General features: G+C 43.6%; 1 protein-coding gene across 2 annotated transcripts in view; it reads left to right on the forward strand.

Annotated features, from left to right (window-relative positions):
• Window positions 1-774: 774 nt before the first annotated feature.
• Window positions 775-21,931, forward strand: part of DCAF5 (DDB1 and CUL4 associated factor 5) — a 41,864-nt gene continuing 20,707 nt past the window's right edge. The window contains exons 1-5 of one of the 2 annotated variants that reach the window (XM_081926406.1): window positions 775-1,430; window positions 9,890-10,033; window positions 11,552-11,588; window positions 12,672-12,811; window positions 17,307-17,436. In XM_081926406.1, the coding sequence (XP_081782532.1) occupies window positions 1,217-1,430; window positions 9,890-10,033; window positions 11,552-11,588; window positions 12,672-12,811; window positions 17,307-17,436 (665 nt within the window). In that variant the 5' untranslated portion in view covers window positions 775-1,216. Of the gene's footprint in view, window positions 1,431-2,262; window positions 2,867-9,889; window positions 10,034-11,551; window positions 11,589-12,671; window positions 12,812-17,306; window positions 17,437-21,931 lie in introns of those variants that run through there. The other variant, XM_081926407.1, reaches the window with a different exon arrangement.

Consider the following 21,931-nt stretch of genomic DNA (forward strand, 5'->3'; position numbering starts at 1 on the left):
GAATTGACAAATAAATCCACTGTTCTACAAAACCAGTGGCATTCCTTGAATGTACTGCTTAAGAAAGAAGAGTTATGTACACTTTAGATTAGTTCCTATGTCAAACTTGTCTTCATTTATTGTTCTTTCTAGCTAATGCCTTCAAAACGTGTTCCCCATTGACCCCTTTCTCTTCGAATCTGCTTTGTCTGAATCAATTTCTAAGAAGCCCTTTGAACAGATGAAATACTGGATGGTTTTATGAAGATCCTTTGGTGATCCAAAACAAACTTATCATGTTTCCATTTTATCTACGGGGAATATATTAAATGCTAGCAACTGTCTCGAGAGATGGATTAGAAAGAAACCAGAAAATCCGGGAAGCACACTCTTTCCCCAAAGTTTCTTCCACCTCATTTCTAATAAGGCTCAGGGAGAAGAGGCTAATGTTGGCACAGCAAATCAATCTTATTTCCGATTTCAGTCCTCGGATGGGCTTTGGTGATGGTAGAGAGATCAAACTCCAGCAGGGAGTTTGAACCTGGCTGCCTCTTATTACGTCTGTCCAACTTCATAATTAAGTGTTGCTTTAAATTATTATGAGGAAGGGCCCGAGGGAGGTGCATCGGCAGTTCCAGGTTCACCGTCGTCGCCGTCGCCCCCATCTCCTTCTCCCTCCTCTGGCCCCACCCAAGCGCAATCTAGCGCCTTCCCGCTGTTGCAGCCCCTTAAAATAAAAGTGGATCCAATAACACGTTGATCCCTAGCGGGAGAGGGATGTACTTCCGCAGATTGTTCTTGTGGGGAGGGGAAGGCGACTGATATAAGAAGTTAGGCAGCGTAAATATCTTATCTTTATTGAAAAAGCGGGGGTTTGGGGGCTCCGCCTGGGATCGGGGGCAAGTGAGACAAGAGCCACAGTCCAAACCTCCAAAGCCACTGACACCCCCGATCAACGTTCAGTCCAGGGCAGCAGCCGGCCGAGGAATCGCATTAGGAAAGGGGCTGCAGCTGTGGATCAGCTGCTGCCGCCGCCGCCGCCGCTGCGAGGCAGGGGAGGAGTTTAAAGGGGATCAGGAAGCAACGGAGTGTCTAACACCTCTCCCCTGCTATGGCTGGCTAAAGAAAAATCATCATAACCATAACAAGAAGGAGGGGGGGAGGCGGGGAGAAGGCAGAGGGAGTGAGCCAGCCAGCCGAGCAAGCGAGGGGGTGGTGGGGGATCAGCAGCAGCAGCATGAGAAGGCGAGCTGATCTGGGGGGCAACATGAGGTCAGTGGTGGGCTTCTTGTCCCAGAGGGGCTTGCAGGGAGACCCCCTGCTCACCCAGGACTTTCAGAGGAGACGCCTGCGAGGCTGTAGAAACCTCTACAAGAAGGATCTCCTGGGCCACTTCGGCTGTGTCAATGCCATTGAATTCTCCAACAATGGAGGCCAGTGGCTGGTCTCAGGTAATGCAACCCCTCCCCCTCCCTCCCCAATTTTTATTTTCCTCTTCTCTTCTCTCCCCCACCCCCACCCCGCCCGCATCCCCGAGCCCGCATCGGAAGACGACCATAGCGGCGTTGAGAGGCGTATTCTCCCTCCTATACACACAAACACCCCCGATGTTTCCCAAATAGAGATCTAAAATGGTTGACAGGTTTTTTGGGGGGGTTGTTTTTGTTCCCCACCCCAAGTCATGTTTATGGTGGCGGTCTGGTTTGTGGGAGTGGAAGTTTCGTCTTCCCAATCAGAAAGTGTCGGCTACTCTGCCAGGCTTGATAGGTTTTTTTTAAAGAGAGAGATAAAAACCGATGTATATTAATAACTGGCTGCCTAGTCCTCCTAGTGTCGGGGGTGATTGGGAACAAAATGGATAAAGACCCGAAGGAATCCCAGGGGCAAATGACAAAAGTAAATAACGAGAGACGCAACATATCCCAAATGGAGACCGGGGTCGGGTTTTGTGGCCGGATCCGGAAGGATCCGTTGTTCCCCCCACTCCACTTAATGGGGCGTGTGTGGTTTTGAAGGCAGCTGGCTAATTCAGGGAGGGGGCAGCACTGCGGGGGGGCACTTGTTTATTTTAAAACTGCGGGGTGATTTTATTTTGCGCAGCGCCTTTCTGGAAAGGGGTAGTGCACTCGTTTCGTATTCCCCCCCCCCGGTTATAATTTAACTGGGGAAGAGTGTGTTTGTGGGGGGCTTCCTTATGGGGAGGGGGATCTGCTGTCAGGTGTCGGGGAGCCTCGGAGTTGACGCGAGAGCTGCGCCCGGTGGGGGGAGCGCAGGGAGGCGCCCCTTCAGGACGGGGCCCAGGGAATAATAACCCCTTCGGCCTGCCGCCCCCTATCTGCGCCTGGCATCAGGGGCAGACCCCCGGGAGGTGGGCCAGATCCGTCTCCCTCTCCCGCCTGCCCCGCTATAGCCGCCGCTCCCCGCTCTGAGAGGAAATGGCTAACTCCAGGCCGGGGCTTGAGTGGGAGCTGCAGGCCTCGCTCTCCTTGAGCTCCTCATAGCGACAGGCCTGGGAATCGATGGCCTATCCAGGGAGGGGAGGGCGACACGCGAGTGGCACATCGCAGCCCTTGACAAGTGTCTCTCCCGTGTGTGTGTGTTTCGGAGTCGGGGTTTCCCTCTCTCGCAGCCGTGGCTGGGGGTGTCTTGACAGGTGGCCAAAGGGAGGCAGCCCTCGCCTGCATCTCCCTCTCCTCGAGGAGGAAACGTAGGCCACGGATAGGAGAGTCAAGATGCACAAGGATGCTTAATCCGGAATAACTACCACCAAATGGTTCTTTACACCATTTATAATCTCACACTTGGCGGCTTCATCCACTCGAGTGCCTTCTCTCTTTAACCTATCCCGGCTTGGAAAGTGGCCCAGTGGCTGAAGCCTGTTTAATTCGTAACTAATAATCAATGTTAAAGGAGCCCTTTCCCTCTTTTTCCACTCTGAAGGCTTGTTGCATCTGCAGTCTGAAGGCAATTCTGACACAGCAAACCCTTTCTTCAAAAGGAAGAAAGGGAAACTGTGGCAAAGGGGGACCTTGCTCTTTCTACTGCCTTTAATTTGAGATAAGCGCAAAGAAGGGTTTTGGCATTTTACTTTTAAATTCTATAATCATTTTGGAGGGACAAGAAGCCTCTCTGGCTCCAAGTGCCTTATATAAGCTTCGGCCTCATCTGGATGGGCATAGCCTGGCATCAGTAGCCTATGCTCCTGTAATCTCTAGGTTACATTACTGTTTTTATAAATTGGGCTGCCTTTGCAGGTTGTTTGGAAACTGCAGCTTTTGCAAAACACCAGATCTGGCCTAGCTGCGTTGGCTCCAAGTTTGTTTCCAAGCCCAGTTCAAAGGACTGGTTTTAACCTATAAAGCCTTACACAGCTCAGAACCCCAACAGCTTGCAGATGGCCTCTTCCTATATGAGCTTCCCCAGATCCTAAGATCATCATCAGAGGTTCTTTGTATGGAGGACGGCAGCAAGAGCATGGATGTTTTCAGGGATGCCCCCACCCATTTGTGAACTGCTCTCCTTGGGAAGCCTTGCCTGGCACCATTTTTTTTTGGACCAGGTACTTGAATGCTAATATAATTATAGCTCCTGTGGGCATTCTGCCTGAGTATTATTAGGGAGTGTGCTTATGTAGTGGGTAGAGGAGGAGTATTCATCTATTATAATGAGTGGATAATCTATTTTAGTGTATGACTGCTGATTTTGAATGTTGTATTTGTATATATTATCAATTGCTTTGAGATCCTGAATAGTGGCATAATAAAGGAAATATAGGAAGCTGCCTTACAGTGAGTCAGACCATTGGTCCATATTGCTCAGAGCCATCAATGCTGAATGGTAGCAGTTTTCCTGGGTTTCCAGCAAAAGTCTTTTCCAGCCCTGCCTGGAGAATCCAAAAATTTAACCTGGGACCTTCTACATGCAAAGTGTGTTCTGTACTATGGAGCTGTAACCCTTTTCCTAAATATATTTCAATGCACTCATAACATGCTGTGATAGGGTCACTGTTTCCACTTCTCAGATATGAAATGGAAACTAGCACAAATTATTTGCCTCAGGCTGTCTGAGTCCATAGCTTAGCCCTTTATAGTCCTCTGCTTGGAAGGTAATCTCTCTCAATATCAAAGGGTATTTCTGCTATTACTGTTCTAGCAATAATTATGTTCCATTTGATTTAACTGGGCTTTAATCTAAGGTGAACAGATTAAAAAATTAGCTAATTTTCATTTTGTCTAGCTTTCAAGTGACTTAAATTTGCATATGGTAAAAGACACAGTGTGGGTGCTAGGAAGGAACAGTTTTTGTGAAGTGTATGAGGTTTTAAAGTGGAAAAAGACAAAACTCATTGTTTTGATGAAAATGACATCTTTATTGCTTTACTACATCTCAGGATATTCCATATTCTACTAACATGCCAGAGCTAAAGTGCTTTCAGAAATAAACAAGTTCAATGCCCATCATTATTGTGGAAGCTCCAAGTTTAGAAGACATGTTAATAGAGATTTCAAGTGAGCCCTCACTACTTCAGATGTGTGATCTATATTTAAAGAAACAGCTGTTTCATTCTGGAAGTTGTCTACATCCGCGCCCCACCCCCACTAAAAAAACAAAACAGCCTTGGTGTGTGGATGAAAGCTGCTGTTTGGTGTGCAATATGATTAACCCTTTAGAATCTTGTTTTTAGTCCCTGATTATTGGTAGGAAAATGTTCACCAACTTTTAAACACAAGCTAATCTACCTATAAGAGGCAATAATCCTAAACTACTCCTGCCCTATTTTCAATATTATTCAAAGGCTGCTTTGTTGTGATTAACTAAGTAATACATAGTAATCATATTTAGGTAATTGCAGGTTCCATCAGCTGCAGCTCCCAAAACTGGGGTGGATGGAGTACTATGCAGTATGTGAATGAAGAGGGTGAATAGATTGTGGGATTATGATTTTTCAGGAGAGGAGAGTGCATAAAACCAGCCTTGGTTGCAAACCCTTTCCCCTCTCTATAGCAGAAATAAGGCTATTTAATATTTAATATTTTAATAATTAATTTATTTCTCAATGATTTATCAGTATCGATATTAAAACATACTAGCAGCATTTATACACTTTTGAGCGTATCTGAATGTTATGGACAGAACTGTAACGAATACTGGGTTTTGGCTTCAAACATTCATCACTTGTTGTAGAAGTGTATCGAAAAAATGTGGACTTGTAAGGTTTTTGAAACTTAAGCACTATAGCAAGAAAGGAAAGAACGAGCTCTCCACTGAAAAGAGTATGGCTGCAGTTTGGATAATTAGGTTCAAATATATGGGAAAACAAGATTTTATTTAGAGACCAGATTCACAAGACTATGGTTTGTGGAATATTTGTTGCATAGAAGAGGACTGTTGGCAGGTATAGCCTTTCCCCCCTGTACAAATATGACAGGATATTTCACTTGCAGACACTCTCTGAACTGCCCAGCTAGTAAATGTACTGGACCTTTGTCCTCCTCCACAGTTGTTGGACCATGAGGCAACTCACTTGAGATCCCTATACAGTACTGGTTCTCGCATATCTAGTACAAAGCCTTTAACTTCAGAGGTTTCTGTAGCCTTGCTCCATCTCCTGCCTTAGTTCAGGTGATATCCCTGCACGTGACCTTCGTTATTCAACTCTTACCAATTGTCTAAAAACCTCCAGTTTGCCCTCCCCTCTCCAATCATTGCACTGCCCATCCATGGATGTTGGGGGGGGGGTTCTGTCCCTCCTGGCATACTGCTTTGTCCTTCTTAAATACCTCCTCAAAGCCTACTTTTGCCTGGCCTGTATCTTTAGTTACCTTTGGTTCCCCAGCTGCCATCTTGCTCTCCTTTGGTAACTTTGTTTTCCCTTGATGTTTAATGTCTGTTGACTGCTGCTGTTCTACTACATTTGAATCCACCTTTCCTCTAAGGAGTTCAGAGTGGCGAGCATGCAGAGGTGTATCTAGGGGTCGATGAAACTGGCCCCTGCAGAGCAGAATGCAAAAATCACCTACTGGGCTATGGAGTGTATGATGTATATGTGCTTGGTGACGCAATGGCACTGTTGCACAGTGAGATCAAACACAGGCTTTCTCTGCAGTAAAGTGTTTTTTTTTGGGGGGGGTGCGAATACAGCTTATTGCCAAGGGCATAAGGGACCCTTGGCACACTTCTGCCAGCATAGTTTTCCTTCTTCCCATTTTAGATAGGTTGAGGTAGGTTGGCCTGGGTGTATTTGACTGCCCCAATAAGTTTCATGGCCAAGTAGGGATTTGAACTTAAGTTTCCTCCATCCTAGTCACGCATGAGCCATTATTTCACATGGTGTCTCTCTTTTGTCTACTTGACAGAAAAGTTGCCCACTTCCTAAACTTATTACTAGGCTCTTCTAAAGTGAATAGGTTTCCTTTATCCTGAATGAAATAAAAGGGTTAGACTACTTCTAGGGCTTGATTCAATGCATCCTTAAAAGCACACCTTAGAATATTTGCCTTAAAGTAATATTCTGGTTATGACTGTCCCTTCTGTGAAACATGAGCAGGTTTCAAATATGACAACCATTGGTAAATTTGCAGCAGTCTATATTCTTTAGAAATGAAAAGGAGATGGTACTAATATTCAAAAGTGAATTTTATCTATTTGGAGCTATTAATTTTATTAGAGTGTAAATTGGTTAGTTCTTTACTTGATATAGACAAATTCTTAATGAAAAATGTAGCAACGTATTTTAATGAACAGAATGTGCTTAGGCTTCTCATGTTAACTGTTATCTTTTTACTTGTCTTTTCTATTCCAATCTTTACCTTCTTAATTGAACCCAGAATTCTTCTGTTAGAATTATCTGTAGTTGGTTTGACCACATCAAACAGTTGTTTTCTCTTTCCAACCCAGCAACATCTTTCTTCAAAACACTTATCTTGCTCTCTTGATTTCCCCACCCTTCCCATTCTCTCTCTCTCTCTCTCTCTCTCAAATTTTGACAGTCTCCAAGTTCTACCACTCTTACTCATTCTCCTATCTGCCTTTCCTAGATCAATCCACAAAAGTCCTGAGTTCTTCCTGAGAAATTCGGAACAATATTGATCTTGAAAGATGTACAAATAGCCTCATATCTGAACTGTTTCTCTGTGTGAAAAGATTATCACTCCTTTCCTAGAGCAGCTCCCTGTCACAGAAGGAATGACAGCCTAATTCCATATGAAGAATATAAGAATTATAAGTGGGGCCCTACAATGAAATGTTGCAGCATGAGCTGCTTCTGTTCAGAGGTCCAGCCACTCCGCTCCATTCTGTTCCCCCTCATCCCTTGTCCAACCCCCTCGGCAACAGGAAGTCAGCATTTTGTGTCCACTGAGCATTCTTAATCCTAACTGGGGTGTGTTTGGGATTTTTTGAGGGGTGGGGTGGGAGGTAGCGTGGACAAACTAATGCTCAATCCTATCTACCTAAAAATCTTGAAATCTCCCTTGATTTCTGTGTGCACTGTTAACATCTTTCCTGAGGAATAAACTTCAACTGCATTTTATACAGGTGAGCCAGAGGAGTTTACCTCAGTGGGTGCAGAGAGTAGTGAATGCCTCAGTACAGGTGCAGGAGGTACCACTGGCCCTTAGATAGGCAGTGGGGTGCCCCCTTAAGAGGACCTCCCTGGACCCAGAAGTGTTAAGCAGCCATCACCCAGTTGTTAGTTGTCTCTTGTTAAGCAAGGTGCTCAGGATCATCATGGCAGTTCAGCTATAAGAGTGCTTGGAAGAAGTAGATTATATCAGGGGTTGGCAAACTAAGGTCTGTGGGCCAGATCAGGCCCAATTGCCTTCAGGATCTGGCCTGCAGACTGTTCGTGGATCTGCGTGGGGATTCTGTTCGTTTGGGCTGTGCCATTCCCCCCCGCGCGCCATTCCATTCCCCCCCCCCACACACACCGCTGTGCCACCTCCTCCTTCCTCCTGGCTTCTCCCTGCCCTGCCTAGAGGAGGAAGGGGGCTGGGCTGGGCTGGCTGAGCGCCATTTTAAGCAGCTCCTCTCCGGAGCCAGCCCTTTCACGCCACTCATCTTCCCTCCGCCACTGATGCCCTGGTGCTCCTGTGGGCCAGAGAGCGGAGCGGATGAGCTCCCTCTGTCTACCCACAAGAAGAAGCAGCAGCAGTGGTGGACCCCTGGGAAGGTAAGCGCAGCGGGTGGGGGTGGGGAGGACGACTACTTGCTCCCCTCCCCTCTTCTTCCAGCTCCCCCTTCCCCGGTGCCGCTTCTCCAGCCCATCACAAAGTCTGAGGGACAGTGGACTGGCCTGCGGCTAAAAATGTTTGCTGACCCCTGGATTATATAGACCATTTTCAGTCTGTTCAGGCTCTGGTAAGGCACCTGAATGGCCTTGGTCACCAGTCTCTCTGCCTCTCTCAAATTCTTCAACACAGCTATTCCTTGAAGAACAGTGCACCAAGGTCACACCCATGACTTCTGTCCAGCAGTCATACGTGTAACTTACAGTTCAGTACACTGTCCTCTGTACAGTAGGACACATGGCCAACCTAGAATCATAGAATTTTAGAGTTGGAAGGGTTCTCTAACCCAAGCCCCTGCTAGGCAGGAATCACAAGTAAAGAATCCCTGACAGATGGTAATCTAATCTCTCTGAAAACCTCCAATAAAGGAGAGTCCCTTGAGGAAACATCTGAAGGCAGCCCTATATAGGGAAGCTTTTTAATGTTTTACTATGTTTTTATATATGCTGGAAGCCACCCAGAGTAGCTGGGGCAACCTCAAGGGCATTCCACAGGGTGGGCACCACTACTGGGAAGGTCCTCTGCCTGGTTCCCTGTAGCTTCACTTCTCGTAGTGTGGGAACCGCCAGAAGGCCCTTGGTGCTGGATCTCAGTGTCTGGGCTGAACGATGGGGGTGACTTGGCTTCTAGACCCTTTGTCATCTTCGTCAATATCCTTCTTAAACTGTGGTGCCCAGAGCTGGACTCCAGGTGGGGTCTGACCAAGGCAGAATAGAGTGATATTATTACTTGTTCAAGTAGATAGACACTAGGGCTATAACTATGTCCAAAAGCTGAAATAGACCTATAGTGCTCACTTCCAAACACTCCATCTTTGGGGACATCTTTGGAAGCACTGTTAGGAGTTACAATTATGCCTGTAAATAGATGAGATCTGCTCACAAGTATACCCTTGGACTTGCTGCTTGGATTTATTATTCTGGCAAGCTATGTAAACAAATCCAAGTATATTCAGTTCATAACAAGTCTACTTAAAAGGGCAAGATTGGAGATTAAGTACAAACCCAGTAGTAAAACCTTAATTTTCTAAAGTCTCCTCAAATTGTAGCCTGAGGTTGTCAGAGGATTTTGTAGGCTTTTGTTTCTTCCATTGAGCACATTGCAGATATCCATGATTTAATTGTTTTGGGAGCTAATTTACCTTAAAAACTTTCCACTTAATCATGGTGCATGTTTGAAAAGTGTTTCCTAATATGATGTGGTGGTTAGACTTGGAATGGGGAATCTGGAGTTCAAGTCCCTACATAACCATGAAGCTCAGTGGGTGACTTTAGCCAGTTACACTCTGCATCGCAGGGCTGCTGTGGACAAAAACTTGGAGAGGGGAACCATATATGCTAATCGTGAGCTCCTTGGAGGAAGGGAAGGATATAAATGCAATAAATAAAATACATGGTAATGTTGACTCTTGTCTCTAGTCACAGATGATGCAACTGTAGTATATGATAGCTTCTTTCTGGAGAAACACTGAGCAACAGTGAAGAGATTTTGCTTATAATGGGGCTGTTCATAGTGCCACAGCAATAGAGGCTCCGTAATTTGGATTTCATGTTGTAAATGCTGGTTTCAGCAGAAATTGTGCAGGTGCTTATAGTGCTGTTTTTCTCCATTCTCCCACATAGGTGGAGATGACCGCCGAGTTCTACTGTGGCATATGGAACAAGCCATCCACTCCAGAGTCAAGCCTGTTCAGCTGAAAGGGGAACATCATTCAAACATCTTTTGCCTAGCTTTTAATAGTGGCAACACCAGAGTATTTTCTGGAGGTAAGGAGGAAAAGCTTCATGGGGAACATCTTCAATGGAAAATTAGGGTTTCAGGACCTTTCTGTGAATTTATTTTCTTTGCAGTATACTTTTGGTCTTTCACTTGTGTAGGCTTGGCAGCCTAACAACAATCACTGCAGAGGGAATGCTGTCTTTTCTGAGCATAATATTTTGGATTGGGGAGAATGGTGTTCCTCCTCCCAGGTAGACTGTGAATTGCCTTTTGGGCAGTGGTTGTAGGAGTCTCAGAGACTCTGCTGGATGTTGCCTGTGACTTGGAGTATAGTATGCTGCCTGCCTCAGATAACATATAACCACCATATTTTAAAAGGAGGAGAACATCAGCAGGACACTTCCCCACCCACCATCCACCCCTGGTGCAGTTCTCCATAACAGGTTGACACTGAAAAAATATAGACAAGCAAGGATGAAGAACAGGTTATTCTGCTCAGCAAGATTGTCCTATCCTCTAAATCCATTCTGTGTGGATGTGCTATATCACACTCTTAATATGCAAGAGGGGCATGTGGTAAGGAAAAGCAACTAGCGTATGCTTGGGCTGGATAAAAAAAATCATGTGACTTCAGCTAGGCTGGGATAGCTTCACCTGTTTGGGGCTGACTGACCCATGATCATCAATCCTTTAGGAGCTGCATGTCAGAGTGGATATTCCCAGAGTGTCAAACTGGGTGTGAGAAGAACTGTGGTAGGGGGCTTGGAAGGTCACACAGAAGGTTTTGATGCTGGGGATCTGCAGGAGCTGTCAGTAATGTTTTAAAAACTATAAAAAGTTGTTGAAAAAAATATTTAAGGAGTAGTCTTGGGGGCAGTCACAAAGACCTTGGTGGTGGGACTGGATATGGCCGGCATGCCAGAGGCTAGCCAGCCTTTAGTTAGGCTGTCAATTCAGAGACAGGCAAAACCAATGTTGAGCAGCAAACAGGAGTCCTGATCCTGTGTTTTCCTCTAGCATGTAATGTGATGGTATTGGCAGGACCAGAAGGGTAAGTAGGCTGGGGGAATGCTTGAGCTTCTTATTTCCCAGCCACTTTCCCCCCACTCAATGGGGGCTAGCACCTAACCCTGGAACCAGGCAGAGGGCGATATTGTGGAGGTCCGAAGAATGAGCACTTGGGTGGAGGTCACACTTGGGTGGAGGGCGCTGCAACTATGATTTAGAATGGAGTGCAAGAGGTGGGGAAGTGCTGACGTTTGGTGTTGCGCAGGGCGCCACTGAAATTTGAGACCCCCCAGGTCTACCACTGCGAGCAAGCACTTCCTCCCTGTACTTCTTCTCCCGGACAAATGTTGTCTCATTTCTGCTACTGGGTATGTCCAAGTCAAGCAAGCAGGGAATTGGGAGGAATTTTACCCTGGACACCTTGTCCTGCCATGAGAAAAAAGTAGCAGGCTCATCTCTTTTCTTTCATCTTTTTTTATTCCAAAATGAAAACTGCAAGCACATTATTTCTCAATTTTCCTTACTAATATGCTATAAAATTCTGTTTCTTCATCTAGGTAATGATGAACAAGTGTTGCTCCATGACGTTGACAGGTAAATGCATTTCCTGCAATGCCTGAACACTCTTGGTGTGTGTGTGTGTGTGTGTGTGTGTGTGTGTGTGTGTTTCCTAAATGCTAACCGGTTGTTGTATGATATTTTCACTAATACAGGGGTTGCCAACATTGTGACCTCCAGATGTTGTTGGAGTCCATTCCCCGCCATCACTAACCATTGGCCATGCTTGCTGAGGCTAATGAGAGTTGGCAGTTGAGCTGCATCTGGAGGGCACAAGGTTGGCTAATCCTGACCATGTTGGCTGAAAGCCTACGCGAACACCCATTCTTGTTTGTCTTCTATTTACTGCTTTCTCCTCCTGATATTTTATCTTCCTCCTCTTGTCTTTCCCCTTGATATGGTTACTAGATAACATACTATGGAAAAACTGCATCAGAGCCACTAGGCTTGTTTGTTAAGTTATACAGCAGAATCTTAACCACGTCTACTCAGAAGTAAGTCCTGTTGAATTCAATGGGGCTTATTTCCAGGGTTTAGAGCTGCAGCCTTCCCAAATAATGTAAAATAGCCAAAGACCCTGATCTGGAGAGATCCTAATGTATGTGCTTGCTTGCTTTCCTTTTTTATATTTAACCCTCCCTACCCTGGGGGCAGATTCACAAGCAGTTTTTAAAACATCTGAGTTTAAAGAACTAGTGATTTTTATGGATGGTGTGGGGAAATAAGTTCTGCCAGGTGTATAGGACCCAAAATATTCACTTTGTATACCAGGCCCCATGTGTGTTGATATTTCCTGCTAACTTAAAGCCCAATTCTATGCACAATAGGTTGGGCTTATTTCAATGGGCTTACTTCCAAGTAAGTGTGCATACAATTGCAGGGGTAGGCTACAACCCTTCCCTCATTTACCTGGAACAATGGGACAGTGTTAGTAAACATGTATAGGATTGCACTGTTCAATCTCCAAATCTCTACTGTTATATTTTCTACCTACTGCTACTCATACAGGATAATGGACTTTACATATTTTCAAGTAACATTTTTCAGTGCTACCTGGTGGACTGTCCTGCCTAGCCTTAAATGAGAAAGATGAAAAACAGATGTCTGTGTCTTTTTCAGCGGTGAAACCTTGGATGTATTTGCCCATGAAGATGCAGTGTATGGGCTCTCTGTGAGTCCCGTGAATGATAACGTTTTTGCAAGCTCATCTGATGACGGCAGAGTTCTCATTTGGGATATCAGAGAGTCTTCGCAGGGAGGTGAGGGCTATGTTTGAGTGTGAATGGTGGTGAGCTCTCTCACTGGAGGGAATTAGTCCTGAGATGTGAAAGTCCAAAAAAAAAAAAAAACAGAGGGAGAGGGAGAAAGACTACCTTTCTAGTCTCCCTCCCTACATTTTGAGGACATTGTTCAAACTTTCCAACAGAAAAAAGAACATTTTGGGAATGTTGGGGGGACTATTTTGAAATGTTTTAATTTTTTATAGATAATGAAATGCTTTACTGTAATCTATATTATATAATCATAGTGTCCACAATCCATGTTACTTTAAAAGTGTCATTGTATTCCTGCTAATAATTTCAGCTGTTTACAGTGGTCTCTCAAATATGTTAGAAGGTTATTCCAGTCTTTTAAGAATACTCGGTCTTCCTGATTTCTGATCTTTCCCGTCAGTCTAGCCATTTCTGCATATTCCATCAGTTTGGTCTACCACTCTTCTCTGGTCAGTACTTCTTTCCATCTCTGGACAAGAAGCATCCTGCTGCTGTCATTGCATACATAAACAGTCTTTTATTTTCTTTTGGTAGTTCTGCACTTAAAATGCCTAACAAAAAAGCCTCTGGTTTTTTTGAAACAAAAGTTACCTTAAACATTTTTTTCAGCTCATTATAGAAAGCTTTTACTACCCTACATGACCACCACATGTGATAAAATGTACCCTCTTTTCTTTTACATTTCCAGCACACATTTCAACTGGTTCTAAACATTTACACAATTTTACTAGGTGCCAAATACCAATGGTACATCATTTTCATATAATTTTCTTTCAGCAAACAGCAGGCTGTAAACTTCAAATCCTCTTTCCATAACTTTTCCCACGAAGAAAACTGTATATTGTAACCAAAATCTCTTGCCCGGTGTATCATTACTGATTTAACTTCGAGAGTGATCATTCTTATATATGCTGCAGACACAGACAATATGCAAATTCAGGATGCATTTCTACACCTAGGAGGTGTTGTCATCTTCATATCTTCATGAGGGAAACACCTAGAACCTTAGTTGCTTGTGAGTTGCTGCTTGCCACCTTCTGGTGATCTTTGATCTCATTTGGAGATACCTGAAGGAAGAATGAGGCATATGCTGTCCTTTTGGCATGACCCTTCACATCTAGTTGAACTTCCCACCTTGCAGACACCTTGCTACATAACTAAGCCATTTATACTTCTAAGGCTTCAAGCCTATGTGTGCCTACCTGGTAGTAAGTGCCACTATACTTCTGAATAAACATGCATAGGATTGCTCTGTAAATTAAAAAAAATACGTTAAATAGTGTGATTTTATATGCAAAGTTAAAATAATGCATTCCATGTTAAAGCAGTGAAACAAGTGAAGGTTTAATACAAAAGTTAGCATTGCATAACAGTGGTACCTCAGGTTAAGTACTTAATTCATTCTGGAGGTCCGTTCTTAACCTGAAACTGTTCTTAACCTGAAGCACCATTTTAGCTAACGGGGCCTCCTGCTGCTGCCGCGCCGCCGGAGCATGATTTCTGTTCTCATCCTGAAGCAAAGTTCTTAACCCGAGGTACTATTTCTGTGTTAGCGGAGTCTGCTGCTGAAGCGTATGTAATCTGAAGCGCATGTAACCTGAGGTACCACTGTATTTAAATCATCCTGGAATTTATTCTGTGTTCTTGAAGGGGAAAGGTCCTTTTTCTACCCCTGCCCCGTGGCTTTGAGATTTCCAGAAACTTCACATCTCTAGAGTGTGTTAAAGGGTGAAATGGATTGCTTTATCCCTGTTGTGGTGGAGTCTTATTTCATTTTACAAGTATTTCTAGGGCAGCTGACACTAATAAAAACCAATGAAATGAAATGAAACTCCCACAAGAATAAAAGAGCAGGTCCATTTGTACTCTAAGCCAGTATCAGTGGAGATTTAAAAAGCCTGGGAAAATGAAACATCTGTACCTTGGGCCAAAAAAATAATCATCATAATCCTAGGAATATAAGTGCACTGAATTTTGTGTTGGGGGGGGGGACTAATCTTATTGGATTGGGGGGGGATGAAGGGAGGACTGTTGTTAATTGTAAGATTTTTGAAAACCTGAATAAAATGTTAATGACATGTTAAAGCCTCTCAAGGAAAAGCAAAGGAAGATAATCACAACCAAGAAGTGCCATCTCTGCTAGTTGGGTCACCTAGAGGACGGCTTCCAAAGATTACTTTAGTATTGTATGGGCTGGTTCATTGGGCATAGGCCCAAGGATGAACTGTGGCTGCCCGGGTTATACCTCTGCTTTTAAGTCTTTTCATGCACTGATTTTCAGAATGATTTGCTGAGCATTTACAATCGCTCCCTTTGCTTTGTACACTGGGAACTTGCCTATTGATCTGCAGAGGACTCTGTTGAATTTAACTCGTTGGGTTAGGTTTTGGACAGGGGTTGTGTAGAAGCCATGTGTGAATTCTTGAATTTCCTCGTTTAGTTGAAAGTTCAGCTAAATAAGATCTTTTCTACGATGTTCTTGTAAGCTGCTATTAGGATACCATTCATATGGGTACAAAATGCCTCCAACCGTGAGTGATTTAGGGACTAGTGAAAAGAGAGTAGGGGAGTAGATGGCCCTTAAATATATTTCTGCATAACAGAGTTGCTTTTGTTGTAGAGTAGAAAGGGAGCTGCCTCTCGAGGCAGCTTTGCTCGATCACTGTCTAATAGCTCTTGTTCATTAGGAAGTTTCTCATCCTCCTAACTAAAATCTGCTTCCCTGCAATTTCTACCCATTGGTTCTAATCTTGCCCTTTGGCAAAGCAGAACACAAGTCTGATCCATCTTCCACATGACAGCTCTTAGATATTTGAAGATCTCCATCATAGTTCTCTGTAAACACAGGCAGTGACCATTTTAGATGCGTCTGATGTATGCACATTGTGCCAAACCCAGAAGTGACCTGAAAATGCCGCAGAACGGGGCAGGGGTGGAACAGGGTGTTTGCAGGCTTTTTCTATGATGTTTCAAATATACACGATTTCACTTAAACGCGTGGTTCCTTGGAACGTAACCGACGCATAAATTGGGAGTTGCCTGTAATATAAAGATGGATCTGTGGATCCTTGAGGTTTGAAGATTTCTGTAGACTAGGTGTGGCTATTCTCTGTCCCTCTGGAGCTTGTTGGACTCCCATCTGTCTCAGCCAGTGAATAAGCTGCAGCGAAGCTTGGCGTCGCATGCTCCCCTAGCTCCTGACTTACTTCAACACAAGCATGAGTAGTTCAGAAGTTTCCACCTTCTTTATTTTTTGCCTAACTACTTTTGCTTAGCTACAACTTCTTGTGTCATCTGAGGTCACGTACTATGGTTTGTTAACTATATTTTACAACATCAGTCACATTGAAAGAAAAGGGGGAGTATTTGAGCTAAAGGCTCCCTCTGGCTCTCTTTCATAATGCTAAAGCTTTGGTTTACTGTAATGTCTGCTCATTGGGCATGGGATTTATAGCTGAAAGGGGCAATAATTTTATCTGACTCTTGACACAATCCTAAGCATATTTACTTATAAGTGAGACCAATTATGTTCAATGGGTCTTATTCCCAGTTGAGTGTGGATTAGGATTGCAGCCACAGTGTCTGATAATTCACAATTTTAAATATGGGTGTCTTCAGTGGATTTGTGCAATGAGGAATTTTTTTTGTCATCTGAGTGAAGTCTGTCTGTCTGATAATTTAGGGAATGAAAATAAATGGGTCAAATAAGGAAGCAGTTGTTCATTGAATCCTAGATCTTGACCTATATTTAGAAATGCTAGACATTAAGGATTTTATTACAAGCAAGCTTTTGGTAGAATGGCGGGAATGCTGGAAAACTGAGTAACAAGGAAAGTGTATGGATTTGGCAAAGATATTTGGGATTCAGAGTTCTCTCGGCAACTTGGACAAGTAATTCCAGCCTTAAGATGTCGATGGGGCAGCTACACTTGCTTGTTGTAGCATATTAAACTCATGAAATAAAACTGTTGAAAAACCTCTACTCTATTGAAATGGTTTCAGTGTCACATTACTTTTAATGCCATAATCTAGTTTTAATTAGATGGAATGTCAAGAACTTTTGAGAAGTTCCCTTGTGGACTACCGCAATGTTTTGTGTGCTAGTAAATGCAATGTTTATGGATTATACTAAGGTAATTTATTTAAAACTCTTTCAATAAGACACAAATCTAAATTAAAATATTTTCCACTCTGTCAGAGTTCCAAGATCTCCCACTTAGTAAAAAATGGTTTCTGTAGTAGATACTACTTCATCAGTACACTAGCACTGTAGATTTCTGAGTCACAAATTACCAATTAGTATGTGGGAATTCTGTTTAATGCTAAGGAAAGATGCATAAAACCTGACTAGCGACACTAAATAAATTCTTGAAAGGGTTGACAAATGTCCCATTAAGAAAAAGTTTAGCCAGCCATCAGCATTGTACAAGAGGTGTTGTGCTTTTAAAAGTAAATTGATCTTATCTTGTTTTGTTAACAGAGCCCTTCTGCTTGGCTAATTATCCATCAGCCTTTCACAGTGTGATGTTCAATCCAGTAGAGCCCAGGTTACTCGCCACTGCCAACTCAAAGGAAGGCGTAGGACTCTGGGACATTCGCAAGCCTCAAAGGTAAGACTCTTCTTTCTTATGTGTTGTTTTGTGAAAGTGGGAAGACAGAAAGAAGCTCCTTCTGGAACTCAGTTGAACTTGGTGCTTGGTTATGTTGTGGGGAAAATTCATTGCCAGGATTGATCAATTAGGCAAAGAATGCTGAGTGGGTCTTTTCCCCCACAACAGTAATGTGGAGTAATGAAACTTCTCTAAGTGTGTATTTTTCCATAGTTTATAAAGGTAAGTAATATTAGCTTCTCTGTTGAAACATTTCAGATAAACTGGATATATGTGTGACCATGATTGAACATAAATCTGTAGCAGCTTTGGTTCAGAGAGGAGCAGCAGGTAGATCTGTATTAGGCTTTGAGGCTTTTAACTGCATGTGGTATTGCTTCGAGTTCTTAATTCCGTACAGCTCACCAATAGCCCCTATAAGTTTTGAACTGCCTGGGCTGTTCATATTTGAAATTTCCATGGACCACATTTTTATGTTGAAAATTATGTTTGACTAGTAGTTCCGTGACTAGTAGTTCTCCACACCTAATGGCAATTTGTTGATGTATCTGTGTGCTCTGTATATGTTTCTCAAATCACTTAGTTTCAGAATGGAAGGAACCTATGGATCATCTAGCAGAATTAACTGCTCCAAGTGTGATAGTCTATCCAGACTTTATTTTGAAAACTGCTAGTGAAGAGAGCATCACTAAGCAGTCTCCCATCCTCATTCTGTATGGGGCTGTCCTTTATTGTCACTGAAATGTCCTATTCAATCCAAGTGTGTTTTTCTTCTGGCTTTGAAATTTGTTTCTCCTTGCCCTATTCTAGAACAAATGAAATTTACTTAATGATCTATTGAACCCCTACTCTTCCACTACATAATGCTGGGTGCTTCCATGCTGGTCATTTTTCTTCTGTAGTTGACATGATTTGCTCACTCAAGTTTCATAGAGAATTTGGATGATATTGCTCCTAAACCATTCCGACATTGACCTCCCACTTAATCTCTTGGCCATTTGTAATCAAATGTTTTGGCTTCCAGCTAGAGTGCTCTACATTCCTTGCATACAGAGATTGCTATAACGCTGTCATTTCTCCTTTTTTGGAAGAGACTTGGATGATGTGGGCAGCGATGTAGCTGAAGACCATGGCTCTATCTACATCGCCCTACATCTTCCATTGCCCGCCTGCACCTCCACCACTACCTTGCCTAAAATGTGCCCCTCCTCATCATTGCCTCTTCCTGGCTTGAATCTGCCAATTTTAAAATCTCAGTACAATAGTGCAAAAAAAGTTTAATGTGATAACAAGCATGTTAAGTTTCACTGCTAATATTATACAGACATACGAGCTAGGTTCATCCTGCCTATACTATACAAACTCCCAGGATGTACAGAACGACTTTGTATCTCCCTACTATTCTAGTATGAAAACCCAGATGTCACATACTCAGTTGCTAGATTTTGCACTGCCATGATGGACACACCATATTTTTCCATGTATAAGACGCCCCCCTATATAAGACGACCCCTATTTTTTTAACTCAAAATTAAGAAATTAAGTTGTTTAGCTTTGGGGGGGGGGAGGTCACTTACACCACTGCTGATTGCTTGCCACAGCCACAGCCGATCGCACACCTCGCCACTGCTGCCAATTGTCTGCCCGCTTACCGCCACCAACAGCCCACCCGCCCACTTGCCGCAGCCACCAATCGCCTGCCCAATAGCCACAGCCAATTGCCAGCAGGCCTTGCTGCAACCACCAGTCACCCGATCAATCGCTACTGCCAATCTCCTGCTTGCTGCTGCCATTAATCGCACGTCCCCCCTCTGCATTCACTATCCGTGTATAAGACAACACCCAATTTTTGCTTCTTCTTTTTTTAGCAAAAAGCATTGTCTTATACACGGAAAAATATGGTATGTCAAAGGATTGTTTGTGTCACAAACCAGGCCCAAACTGAAGGCCCATAATGCAAGTCCTGTGCTGCCTCACATTCCCTCCCTTATAGTTGCTTTTAACTGCTTGTCTTTTGTCTCTATCTGCTTTAAGTTTATGTGAGTTATAACCACTTTTAACTATTTTCTTTTATTCCTCTCTTCTTTAAGTCTTATGTGCTTTATTTTGTTTGCATGTTTGTATCTCATGATGGTCTGCGACCACATTAAGTTTGTATGTGAAGTACTCTGTCATTTTTACACAAATGGCAAATTGTGTAAAAGCATACAGTGGTAACTTTTTGCCTTTCTTTGAAGGTAAAAAAAAACACCTGTGCATTTGTATGGGCAGGAGTTACAGCAGGGGTGAGAAACCTGTGGCCACCTAGATGTTGTTAAACTCTAATTCCCATCAACCCCAGATATCATTGCAAGTGATTGTGGGCTGTGGGAATTGTAGCCCAAGAGCATATGGAGGGCCAGAGGTTCTCCACCCCTGGATTATGCGATTTGAGATAAAGGAAAAATAGGTTCTGTGTGGAAAGTGAAAGAGCACTGGCTGTATAAGCCCTCGTGTAAAAGCACCTGCTGTCTCCTTCCAGGCGCCAACAAAGGGATCGTGGGAATCATTTATCGAATTTATGTCCCCCTTCCTCTCCAGAGTAGCAAACAGATAAACGATAAAAAAGCAAGAACATTCTAAAAGAGTTAACATGTTCTAAAAACAATTGTGGTTAAAATTTCCTTCCAACTATGCATGCTCCCTCCCAGCCTCTCTCCTCTCAGCCATGAGCTTCCCTTTCTCCAGCCTTAACTACAAAAATGTTTTTAAGTTGGCGCAAACATAGTTAATGCTTGTCAGAAATGCTGGGGAGCTGCTGCCAGTCAGCATAGGCAATACTGAGCTCAGTGGACCACAGGCCTGACTTGGTGGAAGGCAGCTTCCTGTGTCAACAGCGCACAACTCCTATCCAAACCTGCTGTGCTGTTCTGATATAAAAGAACCTCTCAGAAATGGAATGCCTGTACAGTGTCAGCAAAAGACATGGCATGGGCTGTCCCAGGCCTTTTCTTGATTTCTTTAGAAGGTCATGCAGGCAACCTTTGCTCGTTTAAGACCACAGGCAAACATTTCTCTTCTGAATAGTGTGGGTGGTTTAAACAAAGCTGTTATGAGGCTTCTCTGCCACGAGGAGGTGCCAACAAATCACAATGTGTGTAAGGCCAATACATGGTAGCATATATATAGAACTAAGTGTGGCAATTTATACAATGGTGAATATTAACCATCCAAATCCTAAGGCCACAAAGCATAATCGTTCCAGGACTGTTTTCTAGACTTGGACTTCCTAGACTTGTCGATAAAGGTTTATGGCATGGTCAGGTTTTAAAAAAGGCTGTACTTCTGGAATTGTGAGACAGTTTGCTTACTTAAAACAAGGGTGGGGAACCTCAGGCCAGGGAGTTAAATGTGGCCTGTCAGGCCTCTATGCCTAAACCTCAGAATTCTCCCTAGGCCTCACCCCTCACTGCCCCAGGTATTTTGACTAGGCTGCAATGTGTCCTTGAACTCTGATAATGTCTCTTGCTTCTCTGGATGGAGGAAAGGAGTGTGTGAAGAAACTAGCTTGCTGTACAAGATTACAATTTATGTTCATTGCTCCACTCTGGTCTTTGCCTCCTCCCCTGGCATGTGGCCCTTGGAAGGTTTTCCATGAGGGAATGTCGCCCCTTGGGCTGAGCAAGGCTCCCCACACATGATTTAAAACATCATGTGACATTTTTGCCTGTTTCAGCGGTCTTGCTAATGGCTGGCAATAACCAGTCATCATGTGACTTTTTGTTTTTATTTTAAGGGGCCTGCTCTTCATGGTTTGCATATCTGGGTACAAGGCTGATGTTGCTTATAAAAAACCGTGACATTTTTACTTCCACATAAAGCAACATGGATGGTTCAGTTTTGGTTTGCTAACAAATAGGCACTTGAATAGTCTAAGAGCAAATTTAGTCCTTCAGGTGGAATCTGCAAGAAACAGTTGCCATGTGGAGTGCTTGAGGGCAGGGTTCTAGCTGTGCCTTGGCCAGGATACTCCCTTCCTCTCTCCCCACCCCATTTTTCCATTTCTTCCCACAACAGTCAGAAAGGATTCACTGCCTGCAGAACATGCTTTTAAATATTGTTTTGTGCTTCTTCAAGCCTGCTTGTGGCTGTTTCTTGTGCATTGATGGTGCCATGTTACCGTAGTTGCATAAGGATAAGCACTGGGGGAATGAGTTTGCTATCTGGGATGTGGTAGGATACCTCTGTAAGTCTGCACAGACTCCATTCCACCTTCAGGTAATTTTAAATCCTGCCTTGCAATATCTTCTTCTCCCTTACCCTTTTGTGTGCTTATCATTCACCTTGCTAAACCATTTTGATCAGGCTTAGGCAAACTCAGCCCTCTATATGTTTTGGGAACTGCTACCCCCATGATCCCTAGCTAACAGGACCAGTGGTCAGGGGTGGTGAGAATTGTAGTCCCAAAACATCTGGAGGGCCGAGTTTGCCTATGCCTGACTTAGATTAACTTTAC

This window comes from Podarcis melisellensis (assembly GCF_964234715.1).
Source record: "Podarcis melisellensis genome assembly, chromosome: 1".
NCBI classification, from domain to species: domain Eukaryota; kingdom Metazoa; phylum Chordata; class Lepidosauria; order Squamata; family Lacertidae; genus Podarcis; species Podarcis melisellensis.